At 45.9% G+C, this 18,196-nt stretch overlaps 2 protein-coding genes across 5 annotated transcripts; one reads left to right on the forward strand and one right to left on the reverse strand.

Annotated features, from left to right (window-relative positions):
* Positions 1 to 10,616: 10,616 nt before the first annotated feature.
* Shbg (sex hormone binding globulin) lies at positions 10,617 to 13,571 on the reverse strand. Of its 3 annotated transcripts, none has more exons than XM_027946950.1 (8): positions 13,452 to 13,571; positions 13,206 to 13,297; positions 12,866 to 13,055; positions 12,381 to 12,542; positions 12,011 to 12,110; positions 11,745 to 11,881; positions 11,195 to 11,402; positions 10,617 to 10,765 (listed from the first exon to the last, which is right to left on the reverse strand). In XM_027946950.1, the coding sequence occupies exons 1-8, from the start codon at positions 13,569 to 13,571 to the stop codon at positions 10,617 to 10,619; spliced, it is 1,158 nt and encodes a 385-aa protein (XP_027802751.1). The 3 variants fall into 3 exon arrangements, with proteins under 3 accessions (XP_027802751.1, XP_027802750.1, XP_027802752.1); XM_027946949.1 differs by having other exon boundaries at positions 12,011 to 12,170; XM_027946951.1 differs by lacking the exons at positions 11,195 to 11,402; positions 11,745 to 11,881 and having other exon boundaries at positions 12,011 to 12,170.
* Positions 13,572 to 14,715: 1,144 nt separating this feature from the next.
* Positions 14,716 to 16,256, forward strand: Sat2 (spermidine/spermine N1-acetyltransferase family member 2). 2 transcript variants are annotated; one of them, XM_027946901.3, is made up of 6 exons: positions 14,716 to 14,974; positions 15,129 to 15,180; positions 15,317 to 15,400; positions 15,482 to 15,583; positions 15,730 to 15,770; positions 15,895 to 16,256. In XM_027946901.3, the coding sequence occupies exons 1-6, from the start codon at positions 14,909 to 14,911 to the stop codon at positions 16,060 to 16,062; spliced, it is 513 nt and encodes a 170-aa protein (XP_027802702.1). In that variant the 5' UTR covers positions 14,716 to 14,908; the 3' UTR covers positions 16,063 to 16,256. The 2 variants fall into 2 exon arrangements, with proteins under 2 accessions (XP_027802702.1, XP_027802700.2); XM_027946899.2 differs by lacking the exon at positions 15,129 to 15,180.
* Positions 16,257 to 18,196: the final 1,940 nt, after the last annotated feature.

The raw sequence follows: 18,196 nt of genomic DNA on the forward strand, positions 1-18,196 counted from the left end.
CCAGAAGCCCCGCCTCCTCGACGCTAGCCCAGGCGACCTCATAAATATGCAAATATGGAGAGGGATTGGGACTGCCCCCTGCTGCCTCTTGAGGACTAGACGGTCTCTTCCCTACCCCCACCCTAGGACTGGAACGGGGTAGGGAAAAGGAATACAACTCGTGTCTGGATGGAGTGGAGGGAAAAATAACCCCAAAGCGACTCATAGGCGGAGAGGGGCTCCGCAGGGAGTTAGAAGGAGACCAAGACAGTGATGCTGCGGAAGACTCCAGGACACAGGGCAGAATGTGAGAGGAATATAGGGAAAGAATAAGAGATCAAGAAAAATCAGAGTGAAGAGATCAACCGAGACGCTGGACCAGGTGGGGTGTAAGCTAGACTAAGCTACCCAGAAATGGATAGAAGCCATCATAGTACACTTCCTCCTCCAGTCTCACAGTCTATTGTCCATTCCACCTGATTACGTGCATAGGGCCTTTTCCATCTTTCCCAAAGCTTTCCCAGTCCTAGCATTAACCTGAGACCCCAACCCTAGAGCCAGGTCTCTGTCCTGTTAGCACCTCCCACCCCATGTCTGATCTCTCCTCACCTGTCTATTTGGGTCAGCAAACATTTATTAAGCACCTACTAGAAGCAAAGTGCTGCTCTTAGCCCTGGAGAGGCCAAGAATTTTTAGACTGGCATTGCAGCTTTCACAGGACTAGAGAGGCCCTTTCCAGTAGGAAAGACCTCTAAATACCACACCAGAATCATTATCTCAAGGCCAGAGTATGGCTCAATGTGTGAAGCCTGTGTGAAGCCCTGGATTTTTTCCCTACATAGCAGAATGCTTATCTCTGGGTTTTTTTTTTTTTTTTCTTCTCATCTTTCTTCAAATATGTCACTTGTGCGGAGGTTTTCTTTTCTTTTCAACTCTCTAAATTCTTGACTCTGGTCCTCACTGTCTCACCCATTCTGACTTGTCAAACTCACTCCATTTAGTCCAGGCCACCTACCTGTTGGAAGACCTGCTCAGCTGCACAAGCATGAGCTCAGAATTGCTTGGTTTAATGTTCCACTGTTGCCAACTTGAAATTCTTAAATTTTGGCTTTGAACTTGTGCTTTGTAAGTAAGGTCCCAGGGGATATTGGAATATTCATGTGAGCAAAGGAAATAATATCACACCCAGTCCATTTGAGATGCTCTATGAACATGGAATAATTCTGGTGGACCTAAGAGGAGTGGGAGTTGAACCAGACTCAAAGTATGTACAAGGCAAGTGTGTTTTATCTGTAACTAAATAAGTGAGGGTGGGAGTTTACAGCCAAGAGACCCACTTCCCATTAGAAGCAGAACTTATTTGAACACAGAAAGATAATGATGGATTCCAGGAGACACTGGTGATCTGGTGATCAAAGCATCAAATCATAGCCTTTCTTTTCTTTTTTTTTTATACCTTTATTTATTTTTATGTGGTACTGAGGATCAAACGCAGGACCTCACATATGCTAGGCAAGCACTCTACCAATGAGCCACAACCCCAACCCAAGTCATATCCTTTCTTAATCATATTATGCCCCTATATTGGCCACTTGGGCTGGCAGTAATGACATCAAAGGAAAAGGAGAGCTAGGCAACCCATAGTTCCTTTTGTTTTCAGTCCTTCCTTATTTAGCAGGAAGTTGAAGGTAGAAAAATGTTAATTTTCAAAATTTACACATCAAATAGGCAAAGAAAAAACACCATGATAAGTCACTGTGGAAGAAAGAAAAATATTTTGCCTTGGTTCTTCTAACAGTACTGGGACTTTCTTCCCACTTTTTAAGCATAGGGCTTCATATTTTCTTTTCCTTTCTTTCTTTTTCTTTTCTTTCCTTTTTTTTTTTTTTTTTTTTTTTTTTTTTTACTCACCAGTACAAAAACCCAGGGGTGCTTACACCACATTCACATACCCTGAGACCCCAGCCCTATAGCTAGGTCTGCTTAGGGTGTCTGCCTAAGCCACATCCCCAAATCCCCAACTCTCCCTGCTTTTTTTTTTTTTTTTTTAATGACAGGGTCTTTCTAAGTTGCTTAGGGTTTTGCTAAATTGCTAAGGCCGGCCTGGAACTTGCCATCCTACTGTCTCAGTCTCCTGAATCACTGGGATTACAGGCGTGTACCTCCATTCTTCCTGGACACATTTTCATTTTGAACTGTGTTCTGCAAATTATGCAGCTAGTCCTTCTTCAATTTATTCTGCAGCTGATTCTGGATTAATTTTCTCAAAATACAGTTTTAATTAGGCCATTCCTGATTCTTCAGTCTAACACCTGGAGGGTGCTCCACAATCTATACCCAGCTTGGGTCCCTAACCTCCATTCTCACTCATCCCTAACTAGTCCTCTACTGGAGCTGAATTGGCCCCTCCCTGAACAGACTGTCTTACCCCCAACTTCACACCTTTGTCCATTTTATTTCCTCATCCTAGAAGACTGCCAGCCATTATGAGGCCACTCCCAGCCCCTGACCATTCATTCAATGCATATCTAATGAGCATTTGCCTAGAGTCAACACTATTCTGGTCCCTGTGTTCCTGACAGCCCCTTCCTGTAAACAATAAAAGTAAGCAAACAAAACAATGTAAATATTATGCAACATAATAAAACATGGTGATAATAAAACAGGTATCAGATAAATAAAGCAGGAACCAGAGAGCTGGAGATATAACTCAGTGATAGAGTGCTTGCCTAGCATGCATGAAGGCCTGGGTTCAATCCCCAATACTGGGGGGGGGGGGGGAAAAGGTACCAGAAGGCACCTGGTTGATCAGATATAGCCTTATGAGGAGGTAACTTTTTTTTTTTTCTTTTTTGTACTTGGAATTGAACCCAGGGGTGCTTAACCACTGAGCAACATCCCCAGTCCTTTTTATTTATGTTTTTTGGGGGGCAGAGGCTACAGGGGATTGAACTCAGGGACACTCAACCACTGAGCCATATCCTCAGCCCTATTTTGTAATTTATTTAGAAACAGGTTCTCACTGAGTTGCTTAGTGCCTCTCTGTTGCTGGAGCTGGTTTTGAACCATGATCCTCCTGCCTCAACCTCCTGAGCTGCTGGGATTACAGGTGTGCACCACCAACCCAGATCCTCAACCCTTTTTAATATTTTATTTTATTTTTAAAATTTTATTTATTTTAGTTGTTGATGGACCTTTATGTTTTATTTATATGTGGTGCTGAGAATCGAACCCAGTGCCTCACACATTCGAGGCAAGAGCTCTATCACTGAGCCACAACCCCAACCCCTTAATATTTTGAGACAGGTACTTGCTAAGTTGCTCAGGGCCTCACTAAGTTGCTGTGGCTGGCTTTGAACTCAGGATCCTCCTGCCTCAGCCTTCTGAGCCACTGGAATTACAGGCATGCACCACCACACTGGCAAGGAGGCAACTTTTAATGTGAGTCCTAAATGACCTAAAGGTGCCATGTGGAATACAGTAACAAATTTCCAGAAAAAAGAGGAAAGTCCAAGTGCAAAAGCTGGCTTTAATGAAGGAAGGCAAGATTGATGCAGCAAGAGGTAGGCAGGGGCCAAACTCTATGGGTTTTTGTAGGCCAAATGGGACAGTTTGGACTTTAATCAAGATATCATGTAAGTAGGGTTCAGGATGTAGCTCAGTGGTACAGCACTTGCCTAGCATGTGGGAGGCCCAGGGTTCCATACCCTGTATCTCCAAAAGAAAAAAAAAAAAAGTAAATTTATTTATTTATTTGGTACCAGGGATTGAACCCAGGTATGCTTAACCACTGAACAACATACTTGGCTCAAAAAAGGTGAATTTAAAAGCCAGGTGCAGTGGCACTTGCCTGAAATCCCAGTGACTCAGGAAGCTGAGGCAGGAGGAACACAAATTCAAGGCCAGCCTGGGCAGTTTAATGAGACCAAAATAAAAAACTAAAAGGGATTGGGAATATAGCTCAGTTGGTAGAGTGCTTACCTCACAGCACAAGGCCTGAGTTCAATCACCAGCACCACAAAGAAAAAAATAATAAAATAAAAAATAAAAGGCTATGGGGATATAGCTCAGTGGCAAAGCACCCTCGGGTTCAATTACTGGTACCACAAACAAAACAAAACAAATATCATGGAAATAGTTCTAGGGTTTTAGGACTTTAAGCTGTGGAGTAACACAATTGAATTTAATGAAAGTTCTAGGCATGGTTATATGAGCCTCTAGTTCAGCTATTTGGGAAAATGAGACAGGAGGATTACTTGGGCCCAAGAGTTCAAAGGAAGCCTGGGCAACATAGCAAGATTCCATCTGGGGTGGGGGGGAAAGTGATCACCTTGGTGGCTGTCTTGTGGAGATTGGGTCATGGGAAGCAAAGAGACCAGTTAAGAGGGCTTTTCAGTGAGCAGTCTAAGTGCAGTTTGGCTAGCTTAAAATAGAGTAGCAGGTTGGCAGATGGGTTTAGGATCTATTTTGGAAGTAGAGAGGAATGACCAATGACAATGGGAGAAAGATGGGTATCATCAGCTGCACACATCTGTAATACCAGCTACTCAGGAGACTAAGATAGGAGGATTGCAAGTTCGAGACTAGCCTGAGCAACTTTGCAAAATCCTGTCTGAAAATAAAAAAAACAAAAAAGGACTGGGGATATAACTGAGTGGAAATGTGCCCCTATATTCAATTTCCTGTACTAATTAAAAAAAAAAAAAAAAGCAGGGGAGGAATCTAGGAATGTTCAGTAGTACAGTACTTGCCTAGTATACCTAAGACCATGGGTTCCATCCCAGGCATGTAGCATGGCAAGAAAGAAAAAGATGATGTCTGGTTGCTGAATTGGGCTTAAACATGGAATTTCTCCTTCTACAGGAAACCTTAGGGAAGCAAGGAACTCTTTCCAACAGCAGGAGAGGAGCACTGAAATGGTCCAATCTTGATCTGGAGAGATGAGCATACACACACGCCCACTCCCTACAGCCTGGCAAATAGCCTAAGGGTTGGCCTCCAGCTTCTTGACTCAGACACTGCCTTGTACCCCAGGCTCAGGTGGAAAGAGTGTCCCCCATGCACTCTAAGGGGTTATGAAGTAAGGGTGAGATACCTGTCTCTGACTTCTTTGATAAGGAAAGGAAGTTGGGGAGCAGGGGTTCCTTCACTTGATGCCTCCTCTGCAGAGAGAAGCTGAGAAAGGCAAAATCTGGAAAAGTCTGTGGCTTGGGGGCAAAGAACCATTACAAACCTCCAAACTAGGGGCTGGGGATATAGCTCAGCAGCAGATCACTTGTCTAGCATGTACAAAGACTTTGATTTAAACCCAGAACAAAAACCAATGACAAAAATCCACCTCCATTACCCCAGGCAGGTGGTGTCTTCTCACCCTACCAGCTGGAGAGACTCACTTTCCTTCTTCATCCAGTGGTTATTAGCTCCCATCTCTACCCCAAACCCAGGGTCACAGCCTGCTGAGTCCTCCTGTAGCCTCAGGGCCATTTTCCTCAGTCTGGATTGCAGTAAGCACCTTTTCTGCAGCCTACCATCCACCCACACACACTTGTCTGTTACAGATTTTTTTTTAACATATAAAAAGGTAATAAAACCTGGTACTTAAAAAAAAAAAATTCAACTCCAATCTCTCCCTGGAAACCCAGCTACCTGTCTAGGCTCTCCAGAAGAGAAAGGGAGATGGGTGTCCTTATCCTCCCTCTCCCATATCCAGAGCCAGTCCTGAGGTCTGTGCCCCTGACCTCTGCCCCTCCAGCCATGCATTTGTATCGGTTCTTAACAAAATTAACAAGAGTAAATAAAGAGAGTTCTGAAACATACATAGAGGGAAAGGGAAATGGGGAGTTTAGCTGGGACAGTCTCAGTGTTTACAAGATTAAAAGAGTTCTGTAGATGGTGATGATGGTTGTAAAATGCCACTTGATGCCACTGAGGTATACACCTGAAAATGGTTGAGATGAGCTGGTTATGGTGGTGCAGGCCTGTAATCCCACTTACTTTGGAGGCTGAGGCAGGACAATCACAAATCTGAGGCTGGCCTGGGCAGCTTAGTGAGACTCTCTCAAAATTAAAAGTAAAAGGGACTGGGGATATAGCTCAGTGGTAGAATATCCCTGGGTTCAATCCCTAGAACCAGGAAAGAGAGAGAGAGACAGACAGACAGACAGACACGGGGGGGGGGGGGGCAGGCTAAGATGGTAAAATTTTTTTATATATATTTTTTTAAATTTTGGGTGGACATAATATCTTTATTTGTTTTATGTGGTGCTGAGGATCAAACCCAGTGCCTCATGCATGCTAGGCAAGCACTCTACCACTGAGCCATAACCCCAGCCCCTAAGATGGTAAATTTTATGTTGCATGTATGTTATTTAAAAAAAAAAAGACAAAGGACAGATGTTCTTTGACATATAAAACCACTGACCAGATAAAACTCAAACTCTCACCATGTGGCCCAAGGACTCTCCCTAATCTGCCTTCATTCCACTTCAGCCTACTCACAGTTCAGCTACATCATCTGCTCTTTCTCATGCTTTTTTTTTTTTTAACCACCTGCATTACTGGGGATTAAACCCAGGTCCTTGTGCATGCTAGGCACACCACTGAACTACCTTCCCCAACACTTTTTATTTATTTTATTTTTTAACTAAATGTGGTACTGGGATTGAACCCAGTGGTGCTGTAACACTGAACCACATCCCCAGCCCCTTTTAAATACTTTTATTTTGAGACAAAGTCTTGCCAAGTTGCTGAGGCTGATTCAATCTGCAATCCTCCTGCCTCAACTTCCCGAGTAGCTGAGATTACGGGCAGTTGCTACCACATCCAGCTCCTTTCTCACTATTTATATTCAGCTGTCTTGGACTTACATGTCAAGACCTATGCATGAGGTTAACATTTTCAGCACTTTCCATATATCAAGCACTGTACTACACATTTTACCTATCTGATTCATCAAATAGGAACCCTAAGGTTAGGATAACATCTCCATCTTGTAGGTGGGAAAACTGAGAGTTAATGAAATTTATTTATTTGTCCAGCTTCACACATCTAAAACTCACTTCTTTGATGATCATTGATAGAACTAGCAACCAGGTTCCCTGGTGTTTCATATACTTCTGTGTAGAGAATCAGATGTGACTGTGTTACTATTACTGTCCTTGATGGAGTCTGCCTGCAAACGGGATATTCTGTCAAGGTATAGATAGATAACAGTTGACATGCTTGAAAACAAGGTGTCTGCTGTCCTTGGGAGGGCCTGCTCGCAAACGAGAGGCTCCTTCAAGGTTTAGATAAGGTAACAATGGACATGCTTGAAAACGAGGTGTCTGCTGTCCTTGGGAGGACTTGCCTGCAAACGGGATGTTCTGCCAAGTGGGCTAGGAGGGCACTAAGAAAAATTTTATTATCTGTTCTTAACAAAGAGCAGAGCTCAACATACTCCGGGCCGAAAGTAGATTAGCCATGAGAAGCGGGTCACTTCTGATTAGAAAGTAAAACTTCTGTATGCTATGTTTAATTAGCTGAAAGACCTGATTTATTGATGTTGGAAGGCTGCCTTCTTTGTTCACAATACTATAAAAAGATTGCTTGTACACAATAAAGGACCTTTTTTCCTGCTGCTGCTTTGCTTGCTCTGCTTCTTCTTTCTTTCCCCATGCTGACCTGCAAGTGAATTACTGCAACACTTCTGTGTAATATATTTTACATGTCAATCTCCCAAGACCCCAGTTATCTAGGGCCAGTACCAAGTCTTATTCATCTTTAGAGTCCCTCTGAACTACCTAACACAGTGCTTGGCATACTGTCAGCGCCAATAAATGTTAGTTGAAAGAAAGAAAGAAAGAAAGGATAGGGGCAGACCCAGAGGAAGGGAAGGAAAGAGAGACAGGGGATAGGGTGGAGCGAGTGGGTAGGCCAGGCCTGGAGGTTGCAGGGTGTGCTGCCAAGCTCAGGAAAGTTTTTTTTTTTTTTTTTTTTTTTTTTTTTGAGGGGTGTAGAAAAGGCAGGGGATGTTGGGCAGGCATAGTAGGTGCCCTTGGTGCGGGCTTGGCAAAGTCAATGTCAAAGCAAAGTCAGTATTAATGAAAGAGTGCAGACAGCTCTGGACGGTAATCAGGAATTCTGGAATCTAGGGCAGCCTGCAAAAAGAGAAGTTGGGGGCACAGTGTCCTGGAGAGGGCAGGGTGGAAGAAGAAAAAAAAAAAAAGTTGGCCCTGGGAATTTCCGGGGACAAAAGATCAGGAAGCTGCCCACAGAATAATCTCTTCGGTGGGTGTCCAGATGTACCTGGGCTCTTCAAACGCCTCCCTGCTGCCTCACACTGGAGGCCTCTATAGGACAATTGCTTTTCATTATTCAGGTCTCTGCTCAAGTGACACCACTTCAGAAAGGCCTTCCCTGACCACCTGACTACTTCCCTTCTCCCTATATTATATTTCAGATTTTTTTTTCCAGTACTAGGGATCAGACTCAGGGACACTCAACCACTGAGCCACATCCCCAGCCCTTTGTGTATTTTATTTAGAGACAGGGTCTCACTGAGTTGCTTACCCCCTCGCTTTTGCTGAGGCTGGCTTTGAACTTGCAATCCTCCTGCCTCAGCCTCCGGAGCAGCTGGGATTATAGGCGTGTGCCATCATGCCTGGCTATATTACAGATTTTATTCCCTTAAGAGCTCTACTTGTCTGAAATGATGCTGCCTATATATTTGTTTTCTTATTTATGGGCTGCTTGTTTCCCTCATAACAGCAGGGATTGTATGTGCCTTTTTTACCAATGCATCCTTGGTATCCACAACAGTGATGGGCAATTGTAGGTGCTCAGTAAGTAGCAGTTGAACGGTTATGCCCAGTTGGCCTAGGTTGACCCTGAACATTGACTAGGGACCAGAATCTAATGTGGACTCCCTTGGCATTCTGAGAACCTCTTACAAACACTGCTGGGTGGGAGCAGGCAGCTGTAGACCCCAGGAAGGTCTAAAAGGTTAGGATTTAGAGGGTTACAAAGCCAGATTTAGGATTTTTCTGTCTTCCACACAAGAGTCTCTACTGAAGTCTCCTTGCCCTGGCTGATATCTGCAAAAGGCCATAGGAGGTCCAATGAATGACACCCTGTTGCCTGGCTTCCTGGTAGGAAGATCTTTGTAAGAAACTGGGAGGCTGCGACACTGGGATTACCATGGGGTCTGAAGATATGGGAAACGGTTTAACAGTTCCTGAGAGGGCACTGAAGGCTGAGGCAGGAGGATCACAAGTTCTAGGCCAGCTTCAGCAAAACTTAATGAGGCCCTGTCTCAAAATAAAAAATTAAAAAAAGGACTGAGGATGTGGCTCAGTGGTAAAGCGCCCCTGGGTTCAATCTCCAGTACCAAAAATAAAATAAGAGTTCATGAAAGAAATGAGAATTAAAAGGTGCAGACTGAAGGCTGGAGTACTGGGACTTCCAAGGATTCCAAAGAGGATTGAAGATTAGAAGCTGGGGGCCACCAGGATTCTCCAGAGGTCTAAGGAATGAGGAGGCCTGGATCCCATATACTTGAGGACAGAGATCTTCCTGAATCTGACTGCGCTTTCTAACTGGGACCAGTACAAGTCAGTTCTTATTTAATGGAATAGAGATGAATTGGTCTGGGAACACCAAGGACAAAGACTTAGAGAGATGAGGTCACTCTCTCTCTATGCCCCCCTTCTCTTTTTTTTTTTTTTTTTTTTTCTTTCTTTCTACTATTCTCCCACTGCTACCACCACCCCACCCTCCATAGGGATGGAACCCAGGTTGCTGCACATGCTGCGACTATTCTAACCACAGAGCTACGTATCCTGTCCCCCCTCCCTTTTTATTTCTCTCTTCTTCTACCCCTTTTCTTAGAACCCCTGCTCCATCTCTCTCTGACCCTCTCACGCCCCCTGCTGCTCTTTCCCTGGGCAGCAATGGCGAGTCCAAGGACCAGAATGATGGTAACAAGAAAATTCTAATCTGATCTCTGAGGAAGGAAAATGGAGTGTCAGAGGGAGTAGATGTGGAGGGAAAGGCTGGGTTCCTAGTTTCCAGAAAGTGACTTGTGTCTGTGTGTGTACGCCTGTGGGTGCTATTGCTGGGATCTCAGCCTTCATCACCACTTCTTCAGGGAAGCCCCCTTGACTCCCAGACTAGGTTAGAACCTCCTACCTAGTCTCTATGCTTCCACAACTTTCTTTCTCTCTCTCTTTTTTTCCTTCTCATTATTGGAGATTGATTTTAAGCTTTCCGCATGCTAGGTAAGCACCCTACCGCTCAGCTACATTCCCAGCCTCTTTTTAAAATTTTTTTGAGACAAGATCTCACTAAGTTGCTGGCCTCAAACTTAAGAACCTCCTGCTTCAGCCTCCTGAGTAGCTGGGATTATAGGTGGGCACCATCACACCAGGTACTTTTACAACTTTCTGACTGCTTTTTTATGGCATTTATCAGTTTCCAATCATCCACTTATTTGTTAGCATTTGAAGCCTCCCTTTCCCATAGGACTGTTGGGTACCGTGAGGGTGGGAACCAGGACTGTTTTTGTCAGTATATCTCAATGCTTGACACAGTGTTTGGTCCCTTGCCTGTACACAGTAAGTGTTTGTTGAATAAATGAGCATATCACATTCATAGGGGGTTTAATGGGAGTTATCAGTGCCATTGCTTGGGATCTGGGGGCAGCTGTGAGTCCAGATGTCCTGGCTTCTGCTCAGGGCCCTGTCCACGTCCAGTTTCTGTCCTAGTGCCCAAAGGCCATCCAAGCAAAAGGAAGCAGAAGAGTCCTCTCCTAGAGGGAGGTGGCATAGAGGTGGCATTAGAGCATTAGGGTGCCTTGAATCCTGAAACTCCTTACTTTTCAGTTCTCTAACTGAATTTCCAAAAGTACTTCCTCCCACTGCCCCCTTATCTTTTTTTTTTTTTCTTTTTCTTCTCAGTGATGGGGATCAAACCCATGGTCTAGTATACGCTAGGCAAGCTCTCTACTGCTGAACTGTATCTCCAGCCCTATCCCCCCTTCCCCCCTCCTTTATTTTTATGTCAGAGTAACAGGCATGATTTTATAAGAAGGGATAGAAAAGGGGAGAATGGGACACTGTCAAGGGAGAGAGAGTGGGTCCTCTCAGAGAGGAGAAGGACTCCCCTCTTTTTTGTGGTCTTTTCTTCTTCTGTCCCAGAGTTCCCTTGAGGTACTGAGGAACTTGAACATCTCACTTACCTGGTAAAGCTCCCAGGAAGAGCCGGCCCTGAGGTTGGGTCCAAAGGTTGAGGAGGGGGCCAAGGCTCAAAGGAGGCAGAACAAGGACCTCTGTCTTCTGCCCCTGGCTCAAGACCACTCCCGACATACTCAGCTTCAACTGAAGAGGGATTCCCAAAACCAGGGGCAGAGCCAGCCCTGGCCCTGCCCCAGAAGACAGCACTACTTTCTGCAGTGTGAGAGACAGGGACAGGAGTAAGGGAGGAAAGAATGGGTTATACCTATTCTTTGTGGCCCCACTCTAGCTGCCTTAATTCAGTCTTTAAACCACACTTCCACCTACCGACTGTTCTCACCACTTACATCCTGCCCTAATTTTCCTGGTTTGACTTTCTATAACCACCCCCCCTTAATATAAGCTAAAGCTGTTTGCTTGCTGTAGGCAACTTTAAGATATATTCCTGACTCCCCACCCCTATCCTTAAACTTGCCTAATATTGAAAATTTGGAGGCCCTCATTGCTCTCAGGATTTACTGAATACAGGCAGCGCCCCCTACCCTCCCCCTTTACTTGATCTTGGAGATGAAGACTGAGCCAAGAAGGGGTCTCTGGTTCCCCAAGGGCAAGGAGATGGCCTGAGCCTGCCGCCAGCTTAAATTCCAAGTCCAGAGAGAAGGCCAAGGGCTCTATGTGAGGCTGAGGAATGTCTGCAGGGAGAAAAGATCATCCTGAGACCTCAAGGCTGGGGTTTCATGAAGAGAAGAGCCTAGTGTTGGAGGGAGACAGAGGAAGACAGAGCTGGCCATGGAGGGAAAAACAGTCTCCAAGAAGTCTACCTTGGAGAATGAATTCTGCATGGGTCCCCGGAGGGAAGAACAGCCCAGGTTGTAACTCCACATCACAACTTCTGAAGGTCGTGGAGGGAAAGGATGAGGACTGGGCTTGTTGGCCTAGCCAGGTATCCCGGCGCAAGCAGCCATCCAGTGCAGGGACAAGCTGGAGTGGGTGCAGAAGAGGAATAATGTTGGGCCGTTGAAATCAGGGTATGTGAGCCTCAGTCCCAGCCTCCCCCCACTCAATTTATTTCCCTTTGAAACACAAACATTTGGCTTCCCCCACACAGCTTTTATCCCATCTTCTTTCCCTAAAATTTGGATTTCTATTTCCACAGCTTAGTCTTGGTTCCTACCCCTGTGATTTAGTTACCGGCAACCGAAGGTTGGAGGTGGGGAAGAGCAGCCCTCCCAGTGCAATCCTCATGATGGACTGGGGTTTGCTGTCCAGGGGCCCAGAGACCTGTCTCAGGCGCAGTATCTCTTCCCCATTCACCCACAGCAGTACTGAGTCCCCTTCGATCTTCACTTTCACCTGCAAAAGGAGGTGAGAAGTAGACACAGAGGCCCCTGTGGTCTGTAACTTCCCCTTTCCTCTGAGACAACCTAGTATGGTTCTAAGAATGTGCACTTGAAGACACAGCTGGCATCCCTAGCTCACTCAGGTCTTCTCACTTATATATTGTCTAAGCTTTCGAATTTCCATTTGAAAAAACAGAGATAAGAGTAGCTACATCATGGAGGTTTTGTGTAGATTTGATGAGATGCCAATGACAAAGGATGCCAATAATTTGGTACTGTTTTCCTTCTTTATACCAGCCCAAGACACCCCTTCCTGAAGCAAAAGAGTTAGCTTACCTGGTGCCATTTCCCATCATTCAGCCGAGGTCCAGCACCTACTGTAAGCTGGGCCAAGGAATTGAGCAGTTGGATTTCAGGTTTGCCATCCCGAAGCCCCAGCATGAACCAATCATCCTTAGCATTAGTATCCCCATGAAAAATCACTCCCTCTGGATCCCAGGTTCGAAATTCAAAGGAAGAGGAGGTTCTGATAGGATGAAGAAGGAAAGACTGCATATGGGTGTGTCCTTTGAGGTGGAAGAGGTGGAGTTCAGGGAGACAGAAAAAGGGAGACATGGAAAGGTGGAGACAGGGTAGGGTCAGGGGGCTGGGTCCAGAGGATAGGTGAACCCCATACTTGTTGATCTTGCTGAGGTCAAAGGTCATTACAGCTACAGGCTCTTGTCCTAGGCCATTGCTGAGGTGCCTAGCAGGAGGGTCCTGGGCCCTCTGTTAGAAAAAGAAGATAAACAAGTTGGGTGAAGGACACATCAGAGATGGCAAGAAAGACATTGCTACAGGACCAGAGAAGAGAAAAGGATGGAGCCAAAGTGCAGTTCATTTAAATACACACACAGCTGAGGACCCTGTCCCACTTCTGCACCTGGGTAGGAAGAAGGTGTTCCAGAGTCCATCCCTGGTGAGTGTGAGGTGGCAGCAGCAGCAGCAGCAACAGTAGCAGCAGCAGCAGATGTGAGGTGACCAGTGGGCCTCTGCTCTCCATAGTCAGCAGCAATCCACTCTGTGGCTCAGACAACTCTGAGAAGAATGTGTGGGGGAGGCAGCCTTGCACATGGGTGGTGGAGGGTTAAAGGTTACCCGGGGGGAAGAAGGGGGGGCAGGAAACTGGGACACTGACCCTGCGGCCCCTCTGAAGGTAACTGGGGTTAGGGACAGAGTCCCTCCATTACCATCCCCCACAGCAGAGGACAAGTTTATGAGCTGAGAAAAGACATTCCATGTCCCCTCTTCTTCCCTAGACCCTGACCTAGCATTCTATCTACTTGCAGAGGATACTTAGCAGATCTGAGGTCTGCAAAGGATCCTGCCCTGCTCAATTAGCATCAGGGCTAGAGATGAGACATGGAATCTCAATTATCTGGCAGAATGACCTTAGGAAAGTCACCTCACCTTTGTGCTTCAGTGTCGTTGTCTGTCAAATGAAGGAAATAATCATTTCTTTATGGGTTGCTGTGCATGAGGGTTCACTGAGATAATGCAGGCACAGTGTCTGAACTCCTCCCTAAGTTTTCCCAGGCCTCTTGACACTTGTCTCACAAGGAACTATTGTCTTTGTGTGTGATTTAGTGGATACTAAGAAATAACCTGGCCCCACTCCTAAAGATATCCCTTATCCATTGATTACAGGGCCCAACAGTCTTCCAGAGGAAAATCATCACCCTCTCCCTGACCGATTTTAAAATACAAATGTCCCTGAGAGAAGAAACACTTTGAGCCACGCAACAGCCGTAGAAAATAGGGGTGGGGGTATAGTTCCCTGGTAAAGCACTTGCCTAGAAGCCCTGGGTCTGATCCTCAGCACTGAAACAACAGAAATAAAACAAAACGGTAGGATACAGCTTTAACAGCTGGGGGGCTTGGGGATTCACCCAGGGTTCGGGTGGATCCGAAATGGATGGGTGAGTGAGTGAAAGCTGAAGCAGATAATCACTGCACACTTCAATTAAAGGAGCACAGGGTTACTTCTAAGGCGCGGGTATCTCTGATGGACATTTGGACTGGAAGCTTTGATCTCTGACCTGGGCCCAGTCACCAGACCTTGCTTTCGGAGGCGGGGTTTAGCCTATTTTGCAATCTGATTGGCTAGTCGGCTCGGCTCTTCGGGCAAATTTAGTGGTTACCCAGGCGGTGAGGAGCAACTCACTGGCTCTCGCGTTCTCTCTGCTCTTCTGGAAATATTAGAACCCGGGCTGAGAAGCCGTGGCACCTCCGCTACCCCTCTCTCCCGGCTTTTTGTGACCCGAGCTTGTATGCTCTTTGCTCGGCCCTGCCGAACACGAGTGGGGGTCGTTGTCCTTGTTCCAGACTGTGGGGATCCGGATGGCTTCCGTGCGGATCCGAGAGGCCAAGGAGGGAGACTGTGGAGACATCCTGAGGCTGATTCGGGTGAAGGCTGGGGAGCGGGAAAGCAGGGGGTCAGAGCGGCGAGGCCTGAGCCCGGGAGTGGGAAGTGGGCGTGGAGGAGGGGCAGGCCTTGGGATCTAGCTCTGGGAGCATCCGGGCCCTCGTACTCTAATCTTGCCTGGATCCCGCACCGCAGGAACTGGCTGAGTACGAGAAACTCTCGGATCAGGTGAAGATCAGTGAAGAAGGTGGGGGCTCAGCAACCGTGCCCTGACGGGGGGCTGGGGAGGAAGTGAGGGATGTGTTTACTGGGCAGCAGCTCCTAATTGGGCATACACACAAGGTCCTCTTTCTCCCTCTTTTCACATTTCCCAATCTCTGCAGCCCTGAGAGCAGATGGCTTTGGAGAGAATCCTCTCTATCACTGTTTGGTAGCAGAGATTCTTCCAGGACCTGGGGAATTACAGGGTAAGAGCACTTATCCAGTCAGCCTCAGTCCTCTCCGCTGTTCTTTCCAGAGGCCTTACCCCTCTTTTTTTTCTCTCTTAGAACCCTGTGTGGTGGGTTACGGGCTCTACTACTTCATCTACAGCACATGGAAGGGACGCAGCATTTATCTGGAAGACATCTATGTGATGCCAGAATATCGGGGTACTGGCCAGGGGCTTAGACCAGGGTGGATACAGAGCAGACCACAGACCCACCACCATCCCCTTCTCCCCTCATCTGAGCCTAATGCTTTTTCTGATCTCCTTTAACTCAAACAATGGTTCTTTTTGTCTTTCTCCTTTTAACAGGTCAGGGGATTGGTTCCAAAATAATCAAGACGGTGGCTAAGGTGAGAAGGGTGGGAGCTACAAGCTAGGTCTGAAAAAGCAAAGATGTATGAGGGTGAATTGAATGAGTGGGTGAGATTCTTCAACTTTTTGGCCTCAGAACAATGAGGAATGTCTTCTCCACAGGTGGCCCTGGATCAAGGTTGCTCCCAGTTCCGCCTGGCAGTTCTGGACTGGAACAAGACGGCCATGGATTTGTACAAGGCCCTAGGAGCCCAAGATCTGACTGAAGCAGAGGGCTGGCACTCCTTCTGCTTTAAAGGAGAGGCAATGAGAGAGTTGGCAGGAAGGTGATGCCATCGCTTGGGGATCTCTCTATTGGAGTTTCTGTCTCCATCCACTCAAGCACTTCTCAGAGACCATTTCCACAGGGACCCAGAGTCCTCCCTGAGAAAAGAGGGTTGTGGATGCAGATGCCTGGAGTACAGAAAGAGCAGAATTGAGGGAGAGGCCTTGTTGGGGGTGAAAAATAAATGAGAATCACTGTGTCCTGGTGTGGTATTGGGTAGAAGAGTTGATAGGGTGGCAAAATCTTCAGTCACTTCAATAATTTCTTTTCCTCCCTGTGGAGTACTGTCGATTGATCCTATGGGTGCTCTATGACTGAGCTACCATCTCAACCCTTTTTGAGACAGAGTCTCCCTAAGTTGCCAAAGCTGACTTTAAATTTGTGATCCTCCTGCCTCAGCCTCTCTCTCTCAAGTAGCTAGGATTACAGGTATGCAGCATTGTGCTTGAACAAGATTCTTCTATGTTCCGATTAGGGGATATTGTTCTGATAGTGGCTGGAATAGCCAGGAAGCAAGAGGTGAAAGAGGGGCCAAGTTGTCTTTGATCTTCCCGGGGCCAGTTTTGGCTCCAGCTTGTGGGATACAGAGAAAAGAGGCTTGGCACATCAAGCTTGTCTGTTTAGAATCCAAAGGCCTCAAATGTCTGGACAGAGCTATGTCAGATCCAAAACTAAGGCAGGCCCACCACTCAACAGAGGCAGCAGACTGCCCCCTGGTGTCAGTATTTCAAGGGGCACTGAGAAGAACCCTTTGCCTTAGGATTTAATAAATCAGCTCAGCTTGCTGGGAGCATTGGCATCATACTAGGGATACTGAGGCAGGAAAATAGCTTGAGCCCAGGAGTTTAGGAGCATCCTAACCCTGTTAAAAAGTCGGTTACCTAGTGTTTTGTTTTTAGCACTGGGAAATGAACCAAGGCCTTGCACATACCAGGCAAACACTCTACCACTGAACTACATCCCCAGCTTTTTTTTTTTTTTTTTAAGACAGAGTCTGAGCCAAGTGGAGTGGCACATGCCTGGAATCCCAGTGGCTCAGGAGGCTGAGGCAGGAGGATCGCAGATTCACAGCCAGCCTCAGCAATTTAGTTGAGGCTTTAATCAACTTAGTGAGACCCTGTTTCAAAACAAAAAATTTTTCAAAATTGCTGGGGATGGATCTCAGGGATTCAGTGCTTTTGGGTTCGATTCCTGGTACCAAAAAAAAAAAAAGTCACAGGTTGGCTTGGGGTGTAGCTCAGTGACAGAGTGCTTGCTTGGCATATTCAAGGTCTTGGGTTCAATCATAACACCAAGAAAGAAAAAAAAATCACAAAGTCCTTATTTTCAGCATGGTTTGCCTTATAAAAGAGGAAAATTAAGTTAAAAAATTAAACCTTTAAGACCAGGGGAAACAAGGAGGGAAAGAAGTTCATTTCTTATCTTTTTTCTTTCTTTTTTTGTGGGACCAGTGATCAAACCCATAGCCTTGCACATGCTGAGCAGTTGCTTTACCTCTAACTCTCATTCCCCAGTTTCATACTATTTTATTATGCAAGTTATGCAGATTTGTTGTAAAAAAAAAAAAACAAAACCAAACCAAACATACATATAAAAATAGAAGCCAGGCATGGTGGTGCACGCCCATAATCCCAGCAGCTTGCAAGATTGAGGCAAAAGGATTGAAGTTCAAAGCCAGCCTCAGCAAAAAGCCAGGTGCTAAACAATTCAGTGAGACCCTGTCATTAAATAAAGTACAAAATAGGGCTGGAGATGTGGCTTGGTCGAATTCCCCTGAGTTCAATCCCTGGTACCCCCACATGAAAAAAAAAATAGAGGAGGTGAGGGTGTGGTAAAGTGTCCTAGGTTCCATTCCCAGCATCAAAAAATAAGTAAAATAAAAATAGAAGTCATAAACTTACTTACATAATCGCAATTAACCCTTTGGTATTGATTATCCAGCCTTTAGAACACATAGAATACATACATGTATAGTTAAAAGAGTAGGACTTATGGGATCATACTTTTTTTTGGTGGGTAAGAATTGAACTCAGGGGCACTTAACCACTGAGCCACATCCGCACCCCTATTTTGTGTTTTTATTTATTTATTTATTTTTTCCAGAGAGAGTGAGAGAGAGAATTTTAATATTTATTTTTT

Source organism: Marmota flaviventris, chromosome 17, assembly GCF_047511675.1.
Source record: "Marmota flaviventris isolate mMarFla1 chromosome 17, mMarFla1.hap1, whole genome shotgun sequence".
NCBI lineage: Eukaryota > Metazoa > Chordata > Mammalia > Rodentia > Sciuridae > Marmota > Marmota flaviventris.